Genomic DNA, 25869 nt, shown 5'->3' with positions numbered 1-25869 from the left:
AGGAGTTAAAATATTAGAAACTTCTTGTGAAGGCCCTGGTTGCAAGCTGGAAGGGAATGTACCCTTATCCTAAGTAAGGTTCTGACTGAAATTTAGAGTTTATTGTTTTCTGCCCTACCACTTAATAGGAAAAACAAATCGACAATATTATGAATAAGTATTTGTCGGGTAAATGAATAAAAATACAAAAAATACACAAAAGAATCATGAACATTGAGAGAACTGAGTAAATACCAAACTTGAGAATACCAAGCATCAAAGAATATGTAACCGGGAGTTCCAGTCCAAGATGGCGACAGAGGAGGCACCCGAACCCACCCGCTCCTGCGGGCGAACATACAGCTACGCCCAGAGCAACTCCCCGTGAGAGAGACTCAGAAACTGGCTGAGCAGCTCTGACACTCTGGGCCAGTGACAAGTACCCACATCCAAACAGGCAAGGCTGAACCTTTAACCATAACCCCACCCCTGGCACAGTGACACAAACAGAACTCCCAACTCCAGCTTCCTCCTGAGGGCGAAGGTTTTGAAGCCGACATCAGTGTCTTTCTCAACTTTTGAGACTGAAAGCCAAGCGGGCTTGTGTCCACAAGACCCACCTGACGGGAGCAAATCCTTTCTAACTGGCCATGGCCCTCAGGGCTCGGCACAGAGGGAGCAGAGGGAAATGCCTGTCTCCCAGTCCTCGATTTAAAGAGGCCTATTTGAAAGAGGCTGTGACCTGAGGGTCAGGCTGCTAGTTTAGCACACATTTGGGGGTTGACTGTGGTCTTCCCCAGAGCCTGGGTGCTGGTAGGTGCCCCAGCCTTGGTGGTGGTGGCCCAGAGGATACACCCCTTGAGCACCTGGCTCTGGCAGCCAGCAGAGCCTATATCTGTGGGTCCCAGAGAACTACAGCAAACAAAGAAACAGTTCTTAGGTGCTCAGTGCCGAGGGCTCGGACAGAAACACCCACCTCCCAATCTGTCCCCAAAGAGAACTAGTTACACAGGCTTCCAAGGAGCCTGATCTAGGGGCTGACTAAGATGCTCCACTCTGGGACACGAACAGGTGTTGGCACATTCTGAATTCTGGGAGCCCCTAAGAACAAACGAGGTTGCCTGGGCACTGCCACAGTGTGGGAGAGAAGCAGAAGCTCAGATTGGACTGAGGAGTTTCCTCTCCTGTGCAAGGCCATACTGTCAGGACAGGGAGACATGGCCATTTTATCAAATGCACAGAGACCAACACAGAAAATCAAGGAAAAAAAAAAAGAAACACAATTATTCCAAACCACAGAAAAATAAAGTAACTGCCCTGAAAAATAAAACTATAGATGAATATAGCCTTGATGAATATAGATGCAAAAATTCTCAACCAGATACCAGCAAACGGAATTCAAGAACATATTAAAAGAGTTGTACACCATGACCGTGTAGGATTTATCCCTGGGATGCAAGGATGGTTCAACATATGCAAATCAATAAATATATTACATCATATTAAGAGAAGGATAGAAGTCACATGAGCATCACAATAGATGCAGAAAAAGCATCTGACAGAATACAATATCCTTTCATGGTAAAAACCATCAACAGATCATGTATAGAAGGAACAAACCTTAAGATAATAAAGGGCAGTTAATACAAACCCATAGTTAACATCACACTCCGCGGTGAAGAACTGAGAGTTTTTCCTCTAAGATCAGGAACAGGAAAAGGATGCCCACTCTCATCGTTCTTACTCGTTATAGTATTGGAAGTCCTGATCAGAGGACTTCCAATCCGGCAAGACAAAGAAATAAGTAGCACCCAAATCAGAAAGAAATTAAGGAAAAGTGTCACTATTTGCAGATGAGATGCTTTTGTTATAGAATATCCCAAAGACTCACCCCCCAAAAACTGTTAGAACTAATCAACAATGTTAGTGAAGTTGCGGGATGTTAAGATCAATATCCAGAAATCAGTAGCATTCCTACACGATAATAAAAACAGTACGGCATCAGGATAAAATAGACACACAGAGTAATGGAACAGAAGAGAGCACCCAGGATCAAATCCTGGCATATATGGTCAAGTAATATTCAATGAGGGAGCCAAGAGCAACCAATGGGGAAATGATAGTCTCTTCGACAAATGGAGCTGGGAAACCATGCAGAACAATGAAAGTGGACTCCTACCTTACACCATTTACACAAATTAACTCAAAATAAATCAAAACACCATAAAACTCCTAGTGGAAAATGTAGGGAAGAAACTGCTTGACATTGGTCTTGGTGATGAGTTTTTTGGATTTAACACCAAGACTGTACAAAACCAAAAGTCACCAACTAGGACTACATCAAAGTTTCTGCAGAGCAAAATAAACATCAGAAAGAAAGGGAAGAAAATGAAAGGGTAACCTACGTAATTGGGGAACAGTTTTGCAAAACAGTTGGGTAAGAGGCTAATATCCAAAATATATAAAGAACTTCAACTCAGTAACAAAACCCCAAATCATCTGATCAGAAAATGAGCAGAGGATAGGGTCTCTGGGTGGCTCAATCGGGTAAGTGCCTGACTCTTGATTTAGGCTCAGTCATGATCTTAGGGTTGTGGGGTGGAGCCCCACATTAGGCTCTGTGCTTGGCGAGGAGTCTGCTTGGGATTCTCTCTCTCCTTTCCCTCTGCCTCTCCCCCATTCGTGTGTGCTCTCTATCTCTAAAAAAAAAAAAAAAAAAGCATATGAACTAAACATTTTTCCAAAGAAGATATACAGATGGCCAACAGACATGAAGAGATAGTCAGTATTGGGGTGCCTGGGTGGCTCAGTCATTAAGAGGTAATATCTCACACCTGTTAGACTGTGTATCACCAAAACAAACAAACAAACAAACAAAAAAACGGAAAAAATAACAAAGTTTGTGGCCCTATAGAAATTCTAGGATTGTTTGTCCTATCTCTGTGAAAAATGCCTTGGAATTTCGATAGGGATTGCATTTAATCTGCCGCTGGTTTTGGGTAGTACAGACGTTTTACAATGTTAATTCTTCCTAGCCATGAGCATGGACTATCATTCCATTTATTTGTATCTTCTTCCTTTTCTTTCCTCAGTGTCTTACAGTTTTCAGAGTACAGAGTACAGTACCAAGGAGTTTCTTTCAACTCCTTGGTTAAATTTATTCTTAGGTATTTTATTCTTTTTGACACAATTGTCAATGTGATTGTTTTCTTAATTTCTCTTTCGGATAGTTAGTTGTTGACGTATAGAAACACAACTGATTTCTGTATATTGATTTTGCATTTTGCAACTTTACTGGCTTTGTTTATTCTACTAATTTTGGTTGAATCTTTAGGAATCTAAGTTAATGGTTTGTTAATGTTGATGATCTTCTCAAAGAACCAACGTTTGGCTTCACTGATGTCCTCTTGTGTTTTGATTATTTTGTTTACATTTGCTCTAATATTTATTATTTCTTTCCATTAGCTATATCTTGGGTTTAGTGTGTTCTTTTTCTAGTTCCTTAAAATATAAAGTGAGGTTATTGAGATCCTTCTTTTTTTTAATTTAAAGATTTAATTTATTTATTTGACAGAACATAAGTAGGCAGAGCAGCAGGCAGAGGGAGAGAGAGAGGCTGACTCTCCACTGAGCAAGGAGCCTGACGCAGGGCTTGATCCCAGCACCCTGGGATCATGACCTGAGCCAAAGACAGAGGCTTAACCGACGGAGCCACCCAGGCACCCAAGATCTTCTTTCTTTTTAATGTAGCAGTCCACAGCTCTGAATGTCCCTCTGGGCACTGCTTTCACTGCATGCCAGGAGTTTTGATACGTTGTGCTCTGTTTTCATTTGTCTCTAAGTATTTTCAAACGTACCTTATGATTTCTTCTTTGGGCCACTGATTGATCTGGAGCTCATTGTTGGATCCTCACGTACCTATGAATTTTCCAGTTCTCCTCTGTTCTTGGTTGCCAACTTCACTCCTTGTGGTCAGAGAAGGTACTTTGTGGGCATCTGCCTCTAAGAATCCAGGAAGACCCACTCTGTGTTCTGCTGTTGGACACAGTGCTCCTAGTGCCTGTAGGTCTCACTGGTTCGTTGTGCTGCTCATTCCTCTTTCCTTATCTTCTGTCTGGTGGTTCTATCTCAGACCTTTTAAATCTCTGATTTTTGCTTATTTAGGCTTTCAAGTTTATTTTTGGTTGACTTTTAGTGACTAAGAATTTCCTGAAAACCAGGCATATCATTCAGGTTTTTAAATTTACTTACACAGAATTTCTAATAATTATTGAAAAACAACAAATGGACATTTCCATTAAATTAAAAATTCCAGGTGAGCCTTGAACAACACAAGGGTTAGGGATACCCCCGAATACCCCCATGCAGCTGAAAATCCACTTCTGTCTCCCCAAAGCTTATTTACTAATCGCCTGCTGCTGAGTAGAAGCCTTACTGATAACACAAAGCATATTTTGTATGTGGCACATACACGATATTCTCATAATAAAGGAAGGTAGAAACAAGAAAATGTCATTATAAAAGTCACAAGGAGGAGAAAATACATTTACAGTGCTGTGCTGTGTTTACTGAAAACCACCCACGTATAAGTGGAGCTTGCTTGTTCTAGCCTGTGTTGTTCAAAGGTCAGCTGTATTTCTTCTCAAACTCCCTGTTTACTAAGTTGTATAATGCGTAATTTTTTTTCTTTAAATTATGAAGTAACCTTTTTCCTTTCCTGGGCTACTCCATTGATGAACTTGCATGTGGATCAGAAATGGGCTGACAGAGGCATGCCAGTTGTATAAATATCGAACTATTTCTGCAGCAGTTGCTAAGTGGTCCTGTGCCACACCTTGGAGAGGGCTCCCAGCCCTGCCACTGCCCATCCTGACCCTCCCCCCACTATCCTGTCTTTGTAGGTGGCCTCCAGGACCCCACGCTGCTCCGAGACTGGCTGGCGTCTGGGCCACACCGGCTGTTGGATGGTTTGCATATCACTTATGGATGGGAGTATATTTTGTGGAGCCTGTAAGTGCTTTCGAGTTAGACCTGGGTTAGAACGTGGGCGCCACTTAGAGGTTCAAGGTGTTGGACAAATTTACTAAATCTTTGACTTTAGTTTTCTCCCTTGGAAACATCTCCTTCTAAAAGGTGACTTGAGGACTGACAGCAGAAGTTTGTATAAAGCCTCCACGTGGCATCGGGAGCAGAGTCCTCGTTCTGTAAATGTCAGCTGTTAGCAACACATCTCTAAATGGGACTGTATACATCATAAGCAGCAACAAAGTAGTAGCAGTAAAATGATATGCCAACATAAGATACATTCAGTAAAAATTTGTTAATTTTCTTCAAACTATCCAATACTTTTTATATAGCCAAGTTTGTAGGAAACGCCTGGTTGGGGGCAGGCAGGTGACATAAATGTTTGCAGTGTTTTGGAGGTTTACAGCCATGTGAGTGCCAGCCCACGGCTGCCAGAGCTTCTGAATTTTCAAGTGAAGACCAAAATTCAAATTTTAAATGAAATCCCCAGATTTGAGAATGTGAGAATTTCATTGAAATGGTGTGGGGGCGGGGGGAGGTTTGGGAGAAAGACCGTATACAGGCGAACAGAAGGCGCCAAAGGGCTGCCTTTCCCTGCTGGGTCACCCCCTCTCAGAATGCCTGTGAGTGGGCTGGCAACGTTGATCCTCCCCCTGTAATGATACCCCTGTTTTAACTGAACACCAAGAAGATTAAGACAAAACCAAATCTTTATAAAACGACAGAGTAATTTGATATAAACAGGTTAAGGACAGTTTTTAAGATCACGGATTGATACTGGGTAAGTCTTTGGTAGACAGAGGTCACAAAGATCTCCTGGAAGAAATCTGGCGAAATGGTAAATTAATACATTACTGACACAGTAATATTTAGCATTATTTAGTGTTTTATTATGTGAAAGGCACCTGTACATATAGCCCTGTATTATTTGCTTAATCACAATTAATCTCTTTACTACCTTTACTATTATCCTCATTTTACCCTAAACTGATGAAACTCTATGGAGGGAATGACCTCTTCTTGGTGTTTCTGACTAGTTCACAAAGCTGCTGCAAGTTTAACAAGCAAACAAATGTCTTACCAGTTGCAAACCTCTTTGTTTCTCGGCCAACCTTTGTCGTGCAATTTTGAGGACATTTTGAGCTTCAGCTACCCGGATTTGCTTAGGGACCACCACCTAAAAAAGAATGTCACAACGTTCAAGTGCTAAAAAGTTGTCAAGATCGCTGTTAAAAATGTTGCTTATGTTTGAAAGACATTTGTAAGTGTCAATTCTTCCAATCGGCTTTCCTAGAATTATGTGTACTAAAGGGATAGCAAGTAGTTTAATATGGTGAAACATATGAAAATCAGCAAATAAGACAAAAGCATAGTTGCCATAAATGAAATAAAATAATAAAAAATAAAATAAGAAATATAAAATTTTTATAAATATAAGATAATTGATAAAATAAAAATAGAATAATAAAAACAGAAAACATAAAATTGAGGCCTGTTAGCATAGGATCTTGGATTAAAGTGGTTTTCACTAGGGGTGTTCTTCCCACGGCAGTTCCCATGCGCCTTGTGGTGCGCACGCTGTCCCTGGGGCTGGGCCGTGTGACTTCCCGGCTGGTGCCGACACTCGGGGCGGGGAGGGGGGGACGATACTCCGGGGAACAACACTTGGGGGGACAGGACGTACCTTCCGTACTTTGTGGTAGTTATTCAGAGCTATGACCCACTGGCACATAGAACAACAGGCAACTGACACGAGGGCAATCTTGTTTGGGTTGAAATCAGGTAAGGTTACAATTTTTTTCAGCTTCGTGAAGACCTAGAGATAACACAATTCTGTGTATTACGAGAAAAAGCAATGCTCGTGACCCAAAGTTTTCCCCAGTCCCCATGAAAATGAACTTGTATCTCCCACGAGAAATCCTCGGCCCTCCTCAGCCAGAGCTGTGTGGCCGCAGCTGGGACACAGCGACTCCAGCAGCCGCAGCCTCCGGGAGGGACACCTCGGACATCTCGTTGCTGCCGAGGCTGGCTTGCTGACTCTGCTGGAGTTCCACCAAAGAGACTTGTGCCCCTGAGGTGTGAGCAGACGGACACCACCCCCCACCTTCTGTTCCCAAGGGGCACGTTGGCAGGGTATGGTTGCTACTTGAAGGGCTGTGTCGTCTGCAGCGGAGGCAGTGAGGCCCCAGCCAGCTGGGGTCCCTGAGGACACTCTAGCTTCCCAGTCACCTCATCTATGGGCACAACCTTGTTTCCGCTTGGATACATACTATTTCTCATCTACTTTGGGGAGTCATCATCAAAATAAAATCTTTCTCAGACGGAGACTCCTTTTCTCTTCCTTCCCAACCAGGTATTTCCTCTCTTGCCTGGGAACAGCATTTTGCTACGCGATTTACATGGCAGGTGGTCTATTATCAACTTACTATTGATGTTTTCATTATTGCTTAAAATGCTGTTACGCTTTTAATAATTTCTTTCAATGAGCTATTATTTTAGCTTGAAAGGCCTGTTTTAACAAAACCACAGGGAATCATTTTTGTTAAGAATGCTTCAGAAAGTCAGTAGTTTTACATTAATTCAGGAATAACATGGATGGCAACATTAACATTCTGCTAAAAATGTCACCTTGTTCATACACTACCTTGTATTTCCTAATAGCACGGATCATCATGTAAGTAATTAATTGACTGTGGTATTAACCGTGTGACATCTGGTCTCCCTATTACAATGTCGCCTTTGTAACACCAAGGAATGAATTGGTCTTGTGAGCTCTCGTCATGTCTCATGATGTCCCTTGGAAGGTTCCTGAATGAACCAAGGACAGTGCCTCATATGCATCTACAGATCTACCCGGCTGCCCCTGTATGGAGCTCTCAGCCCAGCTCCTGCCCCATACCCGGTCTGCATAGTCCTCCAGTCTCTACATGTTACCCACTTCCAAAGCCGCTTTCACGTTTCTGGGTACTTGTTACCGCAGCAACCACTGCCTGGGACCCAAATCTCTATTTGCTTCCCGTGAGCACGGTGACAAATTGCCACAAACTGGGTGACCGAAAACAACAGCAGTTGATTCTCTGACTTTGCTGGGATGAGAAATCTGAAATCCCACTTAGATGGGATAGGACTCCCTCCTGGGGCCTGGGGGGGGATTCTCTTCCTCACCTTTTGCAGCCTCTGATGCCACAGGCATTGGCTGGTGGCCATGTCAGTGGCATTTGGCCCTCTTACTGCTACCTAATGTGCCTCGGTCCAGGCCCTTGTAACCTCCTGCCAACCCTGCCATACCCTTCCTCTTCCTATAATACGCACCTGTCCAGCGTGTCCTCCGGCTCTACTAGGGCCCTCAACTCCAGTGCTTGCTCAGACTTTGGCCCTGCTTTCATCCTCCTTAAAGTCTGATGGTAAATCTCCGTTCTGCTGAATTAAATCTGTTCCAGTGAAACCATTCCCTAGTGTCCAGGCTACCTCATTTTCTTCAATTTTTTCTCTGCTCCAATCTGCCCCCCATCTCCTCCAGCATGAATTCATATTTGTAAAGTACTCAGAAGAGTGTCTGGCACATGTTTGTTATACGAATATTTGTTACACAAATAAAAATAAATCTTCGGGATCCAGTTCAAGACCATGATGCAGGAGAACCCTAAACTCACCTTCTCCAAATCTACAACTACATACAGATCAACTATCTCCAAAAGAAACCAAAAAGCTACCTGAATGACTCCTACACATAGGGCAATGAGAAGAAACACCCCTGGAACGGGGAACAGAAGCTGAGACGTAATCTCGCGGTACACCCCACTCCTGACATGGTGACCCACAACTGGGAGGGAACTCACAACCCCAAGCTTCTCTCTCGACTTTTTAGGCCTGTACCTGAGAGAAGACCCCCAAAATATCTGGTTTGAAAGCCAATGACGCTTCCATCCATAAGACTCCCGAGGCCACAGTCAAGGGAGAAATAGTCCTGAAAGCGCCCCTGCAGACTCGCGCCTCCGCCACCTCCACAAGTTCCTAGTTGTTCAGTGAAAGAGTCCTCTATGCTTATCTTATGGCTCTGACCTAAGGGTTAGTCTTCTCGTTTGACATATATAACAAAACTAGCAAAAGAAGAACGAGTGAAGTCCAAAGTTAGGAGAAGGAAGAAACAATAAAAATTAGAGCAGAAATAAAGGAAATAGAGACTAAAAACACAATAGAGGGGTGCCTCGGTGGCTCAGTTGGTCAAGCATCTGCCTTCCGCTCAGGTCACGATCTCAGGGTCCTGGGACTGAGCCCTGTGTCGGGCTCCCTGATCAGCGGGGAGTCTGCTTCTCCCACGCCCTCTGCTGTTTTCCCTGCTTGTGCTCTCTCTGACAAATAAATAAAATCTTTAAATAAATAAACCAAAATAAAAACACAATAGAAAAGATCAATGAATCTAAGAGGTTTTTTTTTTTTTAATTTTAAAGATTTTATTTATTTATTTGACAGAGAGAGAGGCGGCAAGAGAGAGAACACAAGCAGGGGGAGTTGGAGAAAGAGAAGTAGGCTTTCTGCTGAGCAGGGAGCCTGATGCGGGGCTCCATCCCAGGATCCTGGGATCATGATCTGAACTGAAGGTAGCTGCTTAACCAGCTGAGCCACCCAGATGCCCCTAAGAGTTGTTTTTTAAAAAGACAACATTAGGGGGGCGCCTGGGTAGCTCAGTGGGTTAAGCTTCTGCCTTCGGCTCGGGTCATGATCTTGGGGTCCTGGGATCGAGTCCCACATCGGGCTCTCTGCTCGGCGGGGAGCCTGCTTCCTCCTCTCTCTCTCTCTCTGCTTGCCTCTCTGCCTACTTGTGATCTCTCTCTGCCAAATAAATAAATAAATATTAAAAAAAAAAAAGACAACATTAGGGGCACCTGGGTGGCTCAGTGGGTTGAGCCTCTGCCTTCGGCTCAGGTCATGATCTCGAGGTCCTGGGATTGAGCCCCAGGTTGGGCTCTCTGCTCAGCGGGGAGCATGCTTCCCCCTCCCCACTCTCTGCCTGCCTCTCTGCCTACTTGTGATCTCTGTCTGTCAAAGAAATAAATCTTAAAAAAAATTAAATAAAAAATTTTAAAAAAGATTTAAAAAGACAACATTAAATTGAAAAACCTATAGCTAATTTACCAAGGAAAAAAGAGCACTCAAATAAATAAAATCAGAAACAAAAGAGATATCACAACTGATGCCATAGAGATACAAATAGATTAAAAGAGACTGCTACTTACAATTATATACCAACACATAGGACAATTTAAAAGAAACAGATAAATTCCTAGAAACATGCAACCTACCAAGACTGAATAATAAAACAGAAAATCTGGACAAAATAATTATTGGTAAGGAGATAGAATCAGTAATCAAAAACCTCCCAACATACAAAAAGACCAGGACTAGTTGGCTTCAGTGGTGAATTCTATCAAACATATTGAAAAGAATACCAATCCTTCCCAGAGACTTCCAAAAAACAAAAAGGGGAACACATGTAAAATCATTTTATAAGGCTAGTATTACCCTGATACAAAGACCAGACAAGGACACCACAAAAAAAGAAAATCACAGGCCGATATCCCTGATGAACAATGATGCAAAATCCTCAGCAAACTATTAGCAAGCTGAATTCAACAGTTCACTGAAAGTATCATAAACCATGATCGAGTGGGATCTATTCCAAAGGGTCAAGGATGGTTCAATATCAATTGAACAATCAATGTGATACATCACATTAACAAAGTGAAGGATAAAAATCATATTATCATTTTAATAGATGAAGAAGCATTTGACTAAATTCAATATCCATTTATGATAAAAATTCTCAACAAGCTGGGTAGAGCTAGAATATACCTTAACATGATAAAGACTGTACATGACAAGCCCACAGTTAACATCCTACTTAATAGTGAAAAGCTGAAAGCTTTTCTTCTAAGATCAGGAACAGGAGAAGGATGCTTACTCTCACCACTTTTATTCAACACAGTTTCTGAAGTCATAGCCAGAGCAACTAGGGAAGAAAAAGATGAAAGGCATCCAAATCAGAAAAGAAGTAAAAACTGTCACTATCTGCAGATGACATATTCTATGTAGACTACCCTAAAGATGCCATCAAAAAATGAATTCAGTACAGTTGCAAGTTCACCCAAAACTGAAGACACTGATGAAAGAAATTAAAGAAGACACAGTAAGTGAAAGTTATTTTATGCTCATAAACTGAAAAAATATTATTAAAATGTCTGTAACACCCAGAGCAATCTACAGATTGAATGAAATCCCTATCAGAATTCCAATGTCATTTCCACAGAAATACTAAAGTTTGTGTGGAGACACAAAGGCCCCAAACAGTCCGATAATCGTGAGAACGGAAAACAAGGCTGCAGGCATCACGCTTCCTGATTTCAAAGCTGTAGTGACCAGGACAGTATGGTCCGGTCATAACTCAGACACAGATTGATAGACCAGAACTGAGTGTCCAGAAATGAGCCCAGGCACATAGGGTTGGTTAATTTATAACAAAGGAGCCAAGCACACACAATGGGGAGGGGCGCTTGGGTGGCTCAGTCAGTTAAGCATCTGGCTCTTCTTTCAGCTCAGCTTGTGATCTCAGGGTTGTGTGACTGAGCTCTGCATCAGGCTCCATGCCCAGCATGGAGATTCTCTCCCTCCCTCTACCCCTCCCCTGCTCTCAAAAAAATAAAAATAAAAATAAATAAGAATATACAATGACAAAAGGACAATCTCTACAATAAATGGTGTTGGGAAAACTTGACAGCCACATGCAGGAGAATGAAGCTGGACCCCTATCTCATCACATACAGAAATAACACAGAAAAAAATGGGTTAAAGACTTGGATATAGACCCAAAGCCATAAAACTCCTGGAAGAAAACACCAATGGTGAGCTCCTTGACATCGATTTTGGCAATGATTTTGGATTTGATACCAAAAGGAAAGGCAACAAAAACAAAAACAAGTAAATATGACTACAGCAAACTAAAAACTTTTGCACAGTAGAGGAAACCATCAGCAAAATGAAAAGGCAACCTACAGAATGGAAGAAAATATTTGCAAACCATATTTATGATACGGTTAATATCCAACATATATAAAGAACTCCTCTAACTCAAAAGCAGAACAAACATGCAAACAAAAACCAAACAAACAGGGGCACCAGTGTGGTTCAGTTGGTTACCCATCCACCTTCAGCTTAAGTTATGATCCCAGGGTCCTGGGATCAAGCCCCACGTCGGGCTCCCTGCTCAGCAGGAGCCTGCTTCTTCCTCTCCCTGCTGCTGCCCTGCTTATACTCTCTCTCTGTCCAATAAATAAATAAAATCTTTTAAAAAAAAATAAGCAAACAAAAAACACACCCCAAACAAAAACAAAACACAAAACAAAACACCAAAACCCAATCTGATTAAAAATTGGGCAGAGGATCTAAATAGACATTTTTCCAAAGAAGAGATTGAGATTGCCAGCAGATGCATGAAAATGGGCTCAATGTTTACTCATCATCAGGGAAATGCAAGTCAAAACCACAGTGAGATATGACCTCACAGCCATCAGAATGACTAGGATCAGAAAGACAAGAGACAACAAGTGAGGATGTGGAGAAAAAGGAATCCTCGTGCACCGTTGGTGGGATTGTAAATTGGTACAGCCATCATGGAAGAAGTATGGAGGCTTCTCAATTAAATTAAAAAAATGGAACTACCATTGGTCCAGCAATTCTACTTCTGGGTATTTATCTAAAAGAAACAAAAACAATAACTTGAGAAGATATATGTATTCCTATGTTCATTAAAGTATCATTTGCAAGAGCAAAGACATGGGAGCAAATTAAGTGTCCACGGATGGATGAGTGAATAAAGAAAAGACACACACCCACACACACACACACACCCCCCCACATGGCAATATTATTCCACCATAACAAAGAAGGAAATCCTCCCAGCTGTGACAACATGGATGGGACTTGAGGGCATTACACTAAGTGAAATAAGACAGAGAAAGATCCATCACTTATCTCTGGACTTTAAAACAAAAAACTGAGCTCACAGATACAGAGAACAGATTGGTGGTTGTCAAATGTGGGGGGCGGTTAGGGATGGTGAAGGGGTCAAAGGAGGGAACTTCCATTTAGAAGATAAGTAAGTCCCCGCTAACATAGCTACAGATATCGTATTGTGTATTTGAAAGTTGTTATGGAGTAGATCTTAAAAGTTATCACTGTAAGAAAAGATAGTTGTGACTCTGTATGTGGGGACAGAGGATGACTATGCTTACTGTGGTGATCATTTCACAAAATATACAAATACTGAGTCATTATATTGTACACCTGAAAATAATACAATGTCGTATACCAATTATATCTGAACTTTAAGAAATCCCAGACACTTCAAACCACTCCTGCATTTCTTAATGTGACGCAGTACCTCCCTCTGTTGGCCTCTTCTCTCATTAAAGAGATTCTGAGACGCGGCCTTCCCCCATGAGCACTCCCAGCAGACCTGTTATGACTCCTCGCGGAGCCTGCTCTATCGTCTTTTAACCTGCACCCCTGACTTGCCATGCCAATGCCCAGCGCCAATTTTACCACTTCTGCTGGACTCTTCCGGACTATGAGCATGGAAAGCATCAGCTGTGCACTCGTTAGGGGTCGGCTTCTTACCTTCTCCGGGATGCTGTCCTTGTCAAGGTTAACCAGTTTTTTCAGGAAACCGGTTTCTGAAAGAAGCAACTTCGCTGAAGCCCAGTTAGGCTTCTTCTGCAGAAGAATGCAGACGGCATTCATGACAGTCAGCACGAGGAAGGGAGGCCGCGTGTACACTCTGCAATAGCGGTGGAAACCCAATCAGCTTCACAGCGGACGTCGCACGCACCCCGTAAACCGCCGCAGTGGGCAATACACACAGATGTCGAACAGGCATTTTCGTAAGGATAACTATTTAGCCATTTCAGTTTTGGGTATTTTTAAATATTTGCGTATGTTTAATATACGAGTACCTTTGCTTCAGGAAGATGACATGCAAGACACTTAAATATGAAGAATAGCTAAGTTAGAGGATCTTTTCAGCATCAAAGTACTCACTGCAGAGTCTTTAAAGCAGGAACCCTCGTGTTTCACCAGTGCTGAGGTACTAAGAACTACTCGACAGAGACAACCGTGCCACTCCTCTTAAACACGTCCTCTGACATTTCTCCACCCTGATCTAAGGTTCCTAGCATGAAATCACTGATAGAGCAGAGTGTGGGAGGAAGGGCAGGAGTGGGTCTCTCAGGTGTGATTACCGGAGCACCGGAAGCTGCTTTTTATCCATGTCCTTATCAGCTGACACGCCCCGGCACCGTTAGTGAGAAGGTGACGCTCTGGAGAGCCCGGGGTTAGAAGAGCAGTCACAAGAAGTAAGTTTTGGTGAAGGGCCATGAGATTGTGGCTGCTATCAACAGCATTTGGGACTTGGGAACAAAAGGGAGGGGTCCATGCATGGTAATGAGTAATGAGTCTCCCCCAAATGAAACCATACAGACTTCCTAAAAGAAGGCAGGCAATGAACATAGATATATGTACAACACTGTCTACAGGGGTTATCAAGAAGATCCCCCTGCCTTAAATTTCACCATTAGAGACTCATTCATTTAGATTAATCTTTGTTTTCATTTGCAGTCTACTTTTAAAATGCAGATATTTTTCAGGACTAAACAATTAAATCATTAACACTTCGTTTGGAACTAATTTATCAGATGGTTTTCTGAGATTATCAGCATGGTTTTTTTGAAAGAAGGAGAAAGATTGTACTAGGAAAAGAGAGAGAAGGTCCTGGAGAGGAGAAAGGAAAGCTCCCCAAACAAGCTTTTCCTCAACTTTGCCTATGTTTGACTCTTTTTTAAAGCAAACATAATGGGAATATAGTTAAGATAAAATATATCCTCAATAAAATCTTAATGTAAATTAAAGGGAAAGTACACTCAATTGACTATAATCCCACCTACATGTCACTTTCCAGAAACAAATATACCTGATTCCTACCTTGGAAATCGGCTTCAAGGCCTCATTACAACCAGGAGTTCTCGGGCTTAGACCCTTTGGTTTGCCCCAATCTCTGTTTTCTACTATCCCCCTTCTTCTTCCAGCAGCTAATGTTGCTAATCCTATGAAGGACAACCCTTTGCACTTTGTATCTTCTGGATGTCTCTGCTGCATACCCTAAGAATTCCTACTGTAAGGTGTCCCATTTATCTGGCGTTGGAATCAAAGTGAAATGCACATTAGCAGTATTACAAGGCAGAATCCTAAAAACCAACCAGTGAACCAACCAACCAAAAAACCCCCAAGACATATGGGACGGAATCCCTGGAAAAGCTAGGTTTTTTTTTAGCCAGGGAAAGGGAGTGGGCCTGCTTGATCCAAAGAAACCTCTTGTTTGAGCCCTCTTAACTTGAGCCCTCGCTTCACGCCAGACTCGTTCTCGGCACCTGACGTGTTTTAGGCCATCCAGTCCTCTGATGACCTGTTATCCCTGCTGCATAAAAGGGAAGCGGAGGCACAGGGAGGCAATGGCAGGATCTCTGCCCAGGAAACTTGGCGGCAGAACCCATGAGCTAGCCCAGGTCACACACCACCCACAGAAATCAGGCTCACGGGCATTTGCGCTGGCCTCTCTCTGGGGAATGTCCGCCAGAGAAGAGCTGAGAGAACGGACATTCTGGAACAAAGGCATGAGGCATGCTGCCACTCTGCCCGCGGGGACTCAGGCTGCCCCCTCACGCTCACGGGCCCGAAGCACCTTTCTGCCTTCAGACTTGTGCTTTCTGTGTCTCCTGCTTAGCGCACCCTTCCCTGAGACACCTTCCTGGTGTGCGTGAAAGTCCATTCGGTTCTCTGCTCCCAGGCCACCCGGCAACCGGGAACCCTCTCGCTTCCACGACCAGCCTGGGGCCTCTCTGCTGCACGAACGCGCGGGAAGGCATTCCGGTGAATGAGGTCAAACAGGAGAGAGAGGTTGAGCACCTGCTCTGTTCCTCTTGCTTGGCTCTCCCCCCGTGTCCAACCTACAGGGAGCGACTTCGGCTGAGGCACTCTCCCTGGAGGGCCCCACTGATTAAAGACAGCTTGTCCGTCCTCTTCTCTTCTTGTCCCTAGAATCAAGCACGTGTGACAAATATCGCGGCAGACCGGCCTACTTCTGCATCTTTTTTTTTTTTTTTTTTTTTTTTTTTTTATTTTAATAAACATATAATGTATTTTTATCCCCAGGGGTACAGGTCTGTGAATCGTCTGGTTTACACATTTCACAGCACTCATCATAGCACATACCCTCCCCAATGTCCATTTCCCCACCACCCTCTCCCATCCCCCTTCCCCCCCGCAACCCTCAGTCTGTTTCTTGAGATTGAGTCTTTTATGGTTTGTCTCCCTCCCAATCCCATCTTTTCATTTTTTCTTTTCCTACCTCCCCCCAAACCCCCCCACCTTGCATCTCCACTTCCTCATATCAAAGAGATCATATGATAGTTATATTTCTCCGATTGACTTATTTCGCTAAGCATGATACCCTCTAGTTCCATCCACGTCGTCGCAAATCTACTTCTGCATCTTTAACGGAAATACTACTTCTGGTAAATAATGGACAACTCAGCACATCTGAGGGGTGACAGCAAACTCCAGTCGGGAGCATCTCTCCGAGATTCCAGCTAGAAACCTCGGGATCGTCCCATTTCTTCCCGTGCGGCCCGCAGCCTGGCTGGCGGGAGCCTTCCTTTCTAGAGGTGACATAAGATGCTGACACACCCCGTGGCCGATGGCACCACAAGGCAACGACACTCAGCATGTGACACGCATGATGACAAATTTCAAGTCACCAAGATGGTTAAGAATGACTCAGTCTAACGACAGGAATAGAGGCCTAGTCCTTCTTCCTGCATGTCTGTGTTTTATTACGAGCATTCGCAGCTCTGACAAACGCAGGTGACCCACCTCAGCTCGGCCACGTCGGCTTTGTCCAGGGCGCTCAGAGCCACCACCGCCTTTTCCAGAGCTGGCAGCACACTTTTTACTTCATGGGCAGTTTCCTGTAACAAAGTCAGAGGCCCCCAGATGTATCCGAATGTACAAGGCTGTACACCATACTGTCTTCTATTTTGAACTTGGAAAGTAGATTGGACTTTTTTACGATATGCGCTACTTACACTGCTGGGAGCGTGTGCGTTATTCCATCCCTGATGAGATGCTGGGTGTGGTTCTGGCCTTCTCCATCCGACTCAGTGGGCAGTAGCAATGCCCTTTCGAGGGGTGGTCCCGGGACAGGGGTCACTGCCTGGCTAATGAAGCCTAAGCTTCAGAGCCCTTCAATGGGCCCAGGCCCAGCTTCTCCCCACCCACCCCAGCCCTGGAAGGAGCTCTGTCAATGTCGGCAGGGATGCGTGTTTTCTCCAGGCTTGCACAAGTTAGACATTATAACTGCCATCAGGTTTCCTCTCAGGCCAGGTGTCACGGGAATGCCCGGGGACAGGTTTGGGGTCTGCACACAGTCACCTGTCTGTATAATTAAGTTACGGCAAGCTATCTCAATTAGGAATGCCTTCTAGAAATGCCTTTGCTGTCCTCTGTCCCAGCTTTCCTGGGCAGGTGACACTAAGTGCTCAGCCAAGGGACATATTGTAACAATTTAAGCCATGAAGCCTAAGAGCTACATGGGTGATGGAGGAGAAACAAGGTTTGCAATACACCGATCCGGAATCCAGTCTGTGGGAAGTCCTTGCACGCACCTTGCACGTGATCGTGACACCAGATAGTGCAGCAAACACCATGCTACATGTACCAGACAGCATCCCTTTTTTTTTTGGGTGGGAGTTAGGCAAAGCAAGCTGTCGTTTTTTGCAAATGTCCCAATAACTGTGACTGATTATATGCTGGTGCTTACCTGAGCATACTCTTCCACAATTCTTTCTTCTTCGGCCATAATTTCTTCGTCCTGTTTAACAAGCATCTGGACCTTCTCCACGACTTGTGAATCTTTCTGCAGTTTTTCCACTAGGGCTTCCATTTCCTAATGAGACATGCAGGTCTTTTGAGAATGTATTTTAAGAGACATGGTATTTCTTCTTTAAAGACAAATTCGTTTCAAGGCAAATTCATAAAACTCATTTCGTCGCTATAAAATTTACCAAAATCAGCCAGAAATATATTTGCTGAATAGATGAAAGTGCAAAGGATGACCAGAGCCAGTAAACATCATGTCATGCGACACAGGCCAAGTTTTAGAATACGCTGTAGACTGCGAGTTACCACAGCATGGTTCAGGGTGGTGCAACGGATGATGGCACAGTTATGCTGCATGAGGTTTTATAACTAGCTGGGGGCCTTTGCTATCATTGTTGTCCTTGTCTTGCTCATTTTACAGACAAGAAAGTTGAGGCCCACAGAGCTACCCAGCGGCCTGCTAACAAAACTGGGATCTGAAGCCACGTTCGCCAAGTAGCAGAGCCTCTGTTTCCCAGCACTGCTCTATATTAAACCATATAATCTTTAAAAGCAATTTCAAACCAGATCTACCTTTGTTTTTTGTTCTATCTGTGGGCCAAGGATCAAGAGCTCCTCCTGCATCTCTGTAACAAGTACAGTTGCTTCCAGGATCTTGGAGAGACCCATACAAAGATGATTCCTGAGGAGGCGAGTAGAATTAAGAAGGCATAAGATGTAAGGATATGTCAGCAAAGCAAGATATACTACGATCTTGTATTGGAAGACAACACGGTAAAATGTCAATTCTCTGCCAAATGGATATATAGCTTAATGTGATGTCCCCAAACTGCAGTATGATTTTTTTTTTTTAATGTAGATAAAGACGAGCTTCTTCTAAGGCAAATGAACCAGGACGTTTAAAACAATTTTGCAGCAGAACAGGGTGGGTGGTACTTCTCTGCCTGATTGTGAGACTGATGAGGTCATGACTGGGTCAGGACCGGGGTCCTGGCAGAGGGTCAGGTTCGTTGATCAACTGAATCGGACAAAGAAGCCAGAAGCAAACTCACAAAAGCACAACTAGCTTTTCACAAAGGTGCAAAAGTGGCAGCGGAAGGAAACGTCTTCGACAGAGGATGCGGAGTGACCGGTCGTAGGGCACGAACCTCGACGTAAGCCTCAGGCCTGCACAACACTAAGTCAAAGTGGACCTTTGTGGAGTGAAGGGTAAGTGGTGGGGCTAAGATATATATATAGTTTGTGAGGAATAAAGTAAATATAAATATTTATAAAAATAAAATGTACTTTATTCCTTACAAACTATATAAAATCTGCAGACTACAAATCTGTTAAGTCAACAAAATTTTAGTTCTGACTCTAGCGAGATGAGGAAAAAGCCTGCGGAAGGTATACAGTTTCTACTTCTAGGCTTCTTAACCTAAAGGATGTCGTCAGCCGTGCCCCGCACACGGTCAATGATTCGGATGCTGTCGGGCATTTCCCCCCTTGACCTAACCTCCGGACAAGTCTCCAGAATGTCTCATCTGGATTCATACAATAGCTTTCAAATCTTTGCTGTGAGTTTTCTTTCTCCAGTTTATCTCAGAGTGATCCTCCTAACATACACGTCTGTATTACTCTGCTACGTAAACAGGGTTGTTACTTGTCGTGAGCTGCATGTGTCAGCCAGTGCTCAGCAGTTAGTTAGCTCACCCCCGAGAGCAGGTGCTACTAAAAATAAAATGAGACACGCTGAAAAGAGAGGGAGGCCACTAAAGCTCAGCTCCCAGGGGAGAACACATGTGAGGCGGGAGGTTCAGGACTTAGCTCCCCTATAACCAGAATGTTTCACTGTGAGTTCTGGGGAAAGATGTGTATTGGCTGTAAGGGACCCAGACCACACGACGAACCCTCCCCGCTTTTTCTTCTCCCAGGTCTACCCCTGGGAAACTGCTGGAATTTGTGAGTAGCAAGGAGGAGCTGGGGTAGGGGACCCCTCACCTGGTACTTTGTTTACCACTTGATGGATGTGAGCAGTTATGGGTAGGCATGAGAACGACCATGTGTATAAGGTGACAGTCTGAAGGTGGTCCTGGTCTGACCCACACATCGGGGGTGGGGGGGCGGTGGAAAGTGTTCTGGGCTAGCACAAGGAGCACAAGGGAGAAACCACCGAGCCACCTAGAGATGTGTCTGGGCTGCTGGCGTAAGTGAGGCACGGGCAAAGACAGGGAAGGGAGGAAACAACTGGGACAGGGACCGGTTGCACCCACTGCTCTCTCGTGGCTGCGGATGGAAGGCAGCAGCCCCTGTGGTGGGAAGGGGACACCTTGGAAACTTGGATGTCAGAGGTGGAAGGAGGGTCCCCTAGTCTCCCGACTCCTGTGAGGGGGGCATCCGGCCGATTTCCCAGACTGCTGTCGTCACCCTCAGTTTAACCACCGACCAATAAAAAGCTCAATCCAAGGACTCGGAGAAACCACCAAGAGCCCCAGCCTCCAGGCCTGATGAGAGTTTACTGAAAACACCAGGACAAGGTTCACCTTCTAAACTAACAGGATTCCTGGTCACCTCGCTGCACGCTTGGTCCCCAGCAATGGCTCCAGACAGAGCTGACCCCGGATCCCCATGCCCCACCTGGCCTTGTCAACAGCAGCTTCAGAAGATGAGCCCCTGACCTTGCATTCACATCAGGCCATTGCTGAGGCCGCTGCGCCCCTGGCCCCCATTGGTCTGCCAGATGCAAGCTAACATGTCCAGCATGAGAGGTGAAGAGAAACTTCCATGGTCCTGGGTGTCCCGTGGCACGCCCCTGGATGCACCGGGGGAAACAGCACTCCTAACTGGCCGGGCTCCACAGTGGGAGCCTGGCTGCAGTCTGTCCTCCCGGTGCTGCAGCCGAAGGACAGAATGAACTTGCATCAATCACTGTCAGGACAGGGAGGCCCCAGTGCCCGGAGCAGGACCCAGGTCAGGCGGCGGTGGCGGGGGGGGGGGGGCATTGCCATAGGGCAGCTGCTCTGTCCGGGGCTCCCAGCAGCCTTCACGCCCCCTCACAGGTCACGCAGACCTGGACACAACTGCTGGAGGGGTCTTTAGGACAGCCTGTGGCCTTCTGGAACAGAGACAGCCGGATGCTCCTGGGCCAGAGTTGCACGGCCCGTTCCGCTCATGTCCCTGTCCTCCGGGGAGGCTGTGAGGACAGTTTCTCCATGTTGCTGGGGCTCTGATCAGGTACAAGACCTGCTGTGTCGTGCTTCCTCGCCCACCTTCCCTGCGGGCGGCTGGACATGGGCTCTGCAGCCCCAGCGCGTCCCGCTGTCTGTGACATCGGGCTCCCCGTATGTTGGTGTTGTTCCCGGGATAAAGGCGCTGGCCAGTGGCTCCCGCGGCTGCTCGTGCTTTCATGATGTGATTGAACAACGGCCTCTTCCCTGGCTGCGTGTGTGTGCCTCGTCTCCACTGGTGGGCAGCCCTCAATGCCGGACCTCTCTGAAGGACTTGTGCCGCTGCTGCCTATCCTCCCCCCACCCTAGGAAAAGCAGATTCGGGCTCCTTTTGTATTTGTGTTTCTTTCTAAAATTAAAAGCACCGATTATATGTATATGTGTGTGTGTATATATATTTACATATATATATATTTACATATATATATATTTTAATTTGATCTCAAAGTCTTACCTCTTTGCTTGCATGTCCTTCTCTCGTGACCTCAAAATGTGAGCAAATGTATCCATGAACCTCAAGTAGCTACTGGGAGTGACATAATAATGCCTTTTGGTTTTCTCGAAGTATTTTGTGTTCAAGTCTTCTATACTTCTGTGGATTTGGACACACGTTGGGGCAAGTTTTTCTTTTAAGTTCTGCAAGATATTAAGAATCAAGAGAAAACAATCCAATACACATAAAGAAAGAGAAAATAAATAACTCGGAATAGTTTCTCGTTCTGAGGTGTGGGAAGGAAGAAAAAGGCCCTGGTTGAATGGGACCGAGAATAGAGATGCTTGGGTGGGTTGGATGGTGGTGGGGGATGAAGCAATGATAGGGCCCATGGTTAAGGACATGCCAGACTCGCCCTCCTGGGCCTTACCCTCATTTCCGCTATAGCCATCCGAGGATTTAGGGGGCCATCACCAATGGCCTGGGTTCATAGTTTGTTTTTTTAAATCTCCCATCTTTCTTTCCTAAAGCAGGTTATCAATTACAAGAGACTCCACTTGTCTTCCTTGAGTAAAGTAAAGCTGTGAAAATGTCAGGGCTCAAAGGATATACTGATATGTGGGTGGGAAAACTAGAGGAGAAATTGTCCCTCGCTTAGTGTTGGAGAAAATTCGGAGACACAACCTAGCCCTGGTGCTCACCTCTAGCCCACTAGGGCTGGCCAGTCACCCAGTCCCCTTGAGCCCAGCTGCATTTTCTTCCTGACTCTGCCCTTGGCCTTCGTTTTCCTTGAACATTTGCCAAGTAAGGTCGTGAGCCCTTTTCCAGGTGCCGCGCTGCATTTCGGGCAGCACTAGGAAAGATTCGTACTTAGTGTGGTTCATGATTTCTCAGCTCCTCTCGTGGGTGGTTGGTTGTAGGCCAGTCAGAGAGCTTGGCAGGGAGTACCCCGAAGGCTGTAGCGTCCCCACTGAGGGCTGTTTCCCTTTGGGGAAACCCGCTGCTCACCATGGAGCAGGGGAGTGCAGAGACCCGGGCAGTGAGGAATCTGGGCATCTCTGACACAGGGCGGGTCAGTGGGCAAAAGGGACCGGGAACTGATAAAGAGTCAAAGCCAACACTTGACCTATTTCAGAGTTTTGCCCAGAGCTGCCTGTTTTTGCCTCCCTAGGATTCACTGCTCTTCAGAGACAATTCTGCCAGATGAGTTAACAACCTGAAATCTTCCCTTGGATCTGATTTTTAAGAGGTAGCATTTACCTGCCTGTTCTTTAAATACACCTTTTCTCTTAAGAAAGAATTGGCTACGACGAGGAGAGCCTCTTTTGGCCACTTCTCATACCAGTCGATAGTGCAGGTGGTGATCATAGAGGGGTAGGCTCTACAATGCTGGCGGAAGGTCGGTCCTGCCGGACTCATGGTCATAAAAATATGAAGGTTTTTACGGATCCTCTGAAAATTAATAGAGATGCAAGCTGTTGAAACGGAATCCCCTGCTTTGGAAAAAAGAGTACATTAAAAATTGCATTTGGAACTTGTTTCCATTCTTCAGTAGAGGCCACTCAGGTGCCCACTGAGCACCTTCCACAGGGACGCGCCAGCCCCGTGGAGCTCTCACGGGGAAAGTGGCCAGGTGGTGCTCCACATAACCGGGAACATCCCCTCTATGGACCAGGTCACACGAGTGAGTGTGGTGCTCGGCCCTGCTCAGTAGGGGACTTCCGCCAGAGGGGAGCGGGTCTATTTCAGCCTTTGCTCGGGTTGGCGTGCCACTAAGATGCCCAGAAACTGAACATGGGAAGTGGTCGGAGTGAAAGCTGAAGGCCAGGAGAGACGGACGGACGAACGCTGTGGGCGAGCGCTACACGGTATTGGAGCCGCTGCAGTTTTGCAGGTCTTCCACAAAGTGCTGGTCTCCAGGAAATCTCCCCGCATCCTTCCCCTCATGAGGCTGGGCTGTGCGGCTGCTGTTCCTGGCTCCTTGGGAGGACTGGCATGGGCACAGGGTCTGTCCTCATGTCCGTAGGTCACTCTCAATGAAACCACATTACTGAAAGCAGCTTCAGGGAATCAATGTTCCTTTCTACTCAAACAGTTCAATTTGTAAAAGGTGAAAGATGTCTGAGTATCAAGCAACCTATTTTGCCAAAGAAGTGTGGTAAAGCTGAAAGCAGAGGAAAGTGTAAGATTCTTTTTCCTCCTTTTTGTCTTTAAAAAATGTATGAAAGCAAATCAAACTGTTCAATGCAGAACTCATACAACAGAGAAATGTTTAAATTAAAAATGAAGCTACCTCTCTTTGCTTTACCCATCCCCAAACTCTTCCTCGAAGATATTCAATGTTAATGGCTTCAAGTATGCCCACACTATGATTACTGTAAGAGACTTCAAGTCATTTTTGGAAATGTAGTATAAAATAGACATACAAATAATTAAAATTGATTTCTCACTGGGATTCTTGGTTTATTTTTTATTTCTGGGGTGCACTGTTCTCTGATGAGAACTTCTTTGTACTTCCTTGCCAATTGCAATCTATATAAACCAATTTAGTGATAAGGCACCAGAGGGCCACAAGTTATCAGGATGATTGCATTTAAAAGTAGAACCAGATCTACACATCCATTCATGTGACATCATTGTTCTCCCTCAACTCTGGACCCCATCTTGGGATGTTTTACATCTTCTAGTGCTGGATCACTAAGTGTCCACTGAGGATGGAGGGTGGGTCAGGTCAATCTTCAGGTGACTCCGTTAGCAACAGGAACTGGCCCGAGAAGTCAGTTGGCCTGTGGTGTTTCCCCTTTGGACACAATCTTATCTCCTACCTCTCTCACCGCCGAGTGGCTGGCCAGTCATCAGGCCTTAAAGACACAGAAGGCTTAGCTCGATGGTCTGGCCTCCGTCTCCAGATGGACCCCTGCTGAGGTCCTTGTGAATACCATCTGCTTGGTCTGCATTATTTCTGTCTGTTCCCATCACCCCCCGGCCAACTCCAGGGTTATTTAAAGGGATGCAAGAATTCTTGTCTCTTGCCTTTCCAGGCTTGTTACCAACTATGGTCAGGGAGGGAAGTCAGGGTAAGAAATAAGCCTGTCGTCTTATTTCTCTTGTCATTGCCTCTCGCTGTTGTCATGCTCTTCAGCCACTGATAGCCAGGCAGGCCCAGATGCTCGCTGACCTTGGATTTCCCTAAGGGAGTGGGGTATCTGCGTGCGGGGATCCAGTCACCAGTTTTGACTTTAAAAACTCATTTAAAGAACTAGGGGGCGCCTGGATGGCTCAGTGGGTTAAGCCTCTGCCTTTGGCTCGGGTCAGGATCCCAGAGTCCTCGGATCGAGCCCCGCATTGGGCTCTCTGCTCAGCAGGCAGCCTGCTTCCCCCTCTCTCTCTGCCTGCCTCTCTGCCTACTTGTGATCTCTCTGTCAAATAAATAAATAAAATCTTAAAAAAAAACTCATTTAAAGAACTAAAAAACAAAAACAAAAACAAAAAACCATCCAGCTTGAAATTCAGGTAGAGAATTATAAACATAGTCTATTCATAATTTAACATGGTAACTTGATAACGCCAACCCACAAAAGAGTACCTTCTGGAAGGACGCCAGGAGAGACTGCCTGTTATCCATGTAACCGGACTGTTCAGCAGAAGATCTCATCTTCAGTGCGATGGAGTCCAGCTCCTCGTTTTCAAACAGGTGAAGTATTTTCCTCAGATTGAGAATGCTGTTCAAGTCTTCCAAAAACGACTCCTTAGATGAAACAGATATCCAATCAGGAGTGAGTAAATTATTTACATTTTCCACCCTAAATACACTGGAGACCCAGGACAAAGAAAAGGAGTTTTTATTAAAAACGTATAAGCATTTTGATTTTGAGAGTAAATCCATGATTTAAAAAAAAAATCTTTGTCTCATCCCCTCCTCAGGATGCTCCTGAGACCCTCACGGGTTTCTGGTGTCTTGGGCAGGGAAGGAAAGGGAGCTGTTTGTCAACCTCCAGGAGGGGAGCTGCTGCAGGGCCAGCTGGTCTCCTGGCTCTCCCACGAATGACGGACGACGGATGGGGCTTCTCAAACACCCTGGTCACTCCCTTCTGGTCAGGGGGTCTGCTTACCTACCCTGGGTGCTACTGCCTCGGCATCTGTTTCATTCTCTCAGGCAGCCTGTGGGGTCCCTACCCTGACACCAGCCCCCTGTGCGAGCCGCCCGCGGAGTGATGAGCGGGTGCCAGCTGCTGGGAG

General features: G+C 45.3%; 1 protein-coding gene across 1 annotated transcript in view; it reads right to left on the bottom strand.

Annotated features, from left to right (window-relative positions):
- DNAH14 (dynein axonemal heavy chain 14) overlaps nt 1-25869 on the bottom strand; it is a gene marked incomplete at both ends in the record, with an annotated part of 406864 nt that overhangs the window by 69241 nt on the left and 311754 nt on the right. Inside the window, 9 exons of the mRNA XM_080824495.1 lie at nt 6086-6181; nt 6689-6820; nt 13678-13837; nt 16984-17078; nt 17930-18055; nt 18562-18670; nt 21652-21833; nt 22891-23082; nt 25217-25378. Of these exons, the coding sequence (XP_080680621.1) occupies nt 6086-6181; nt 6689-6820; nt 13678-13837; nt 16984-17078; nt 17930-18055; nt 18562-18670; nt 21652-21833; nt 22891-23082; nt 25217-25378 (1254 nt within the window). The remainder of the gene's footprint in view (nt 1-6085; nt 6182-6688; nt 6821-13677; nt 13838-16983; nt 17079-17929; nt 18056-18561; nt 18671-21651; nt 21834-22890; nt 23083-25216; nt 25379-25869) is intronic.

This window comes from Martes martes (genome assembly GCF_963455335.1).
Source record: "Martes martes genome assembly, chromosome: 15".
Taxonomy (NCBI): Eukaryota; Metazoa; Chordata; class Mammalia; order Carnivora; family Mustelidae; genus Martes; species Martes martes.
Note: the sequence above shows the minus strand (reverse complement) of the source record. Positions and strands in the feature narration are given on the sequence as shown.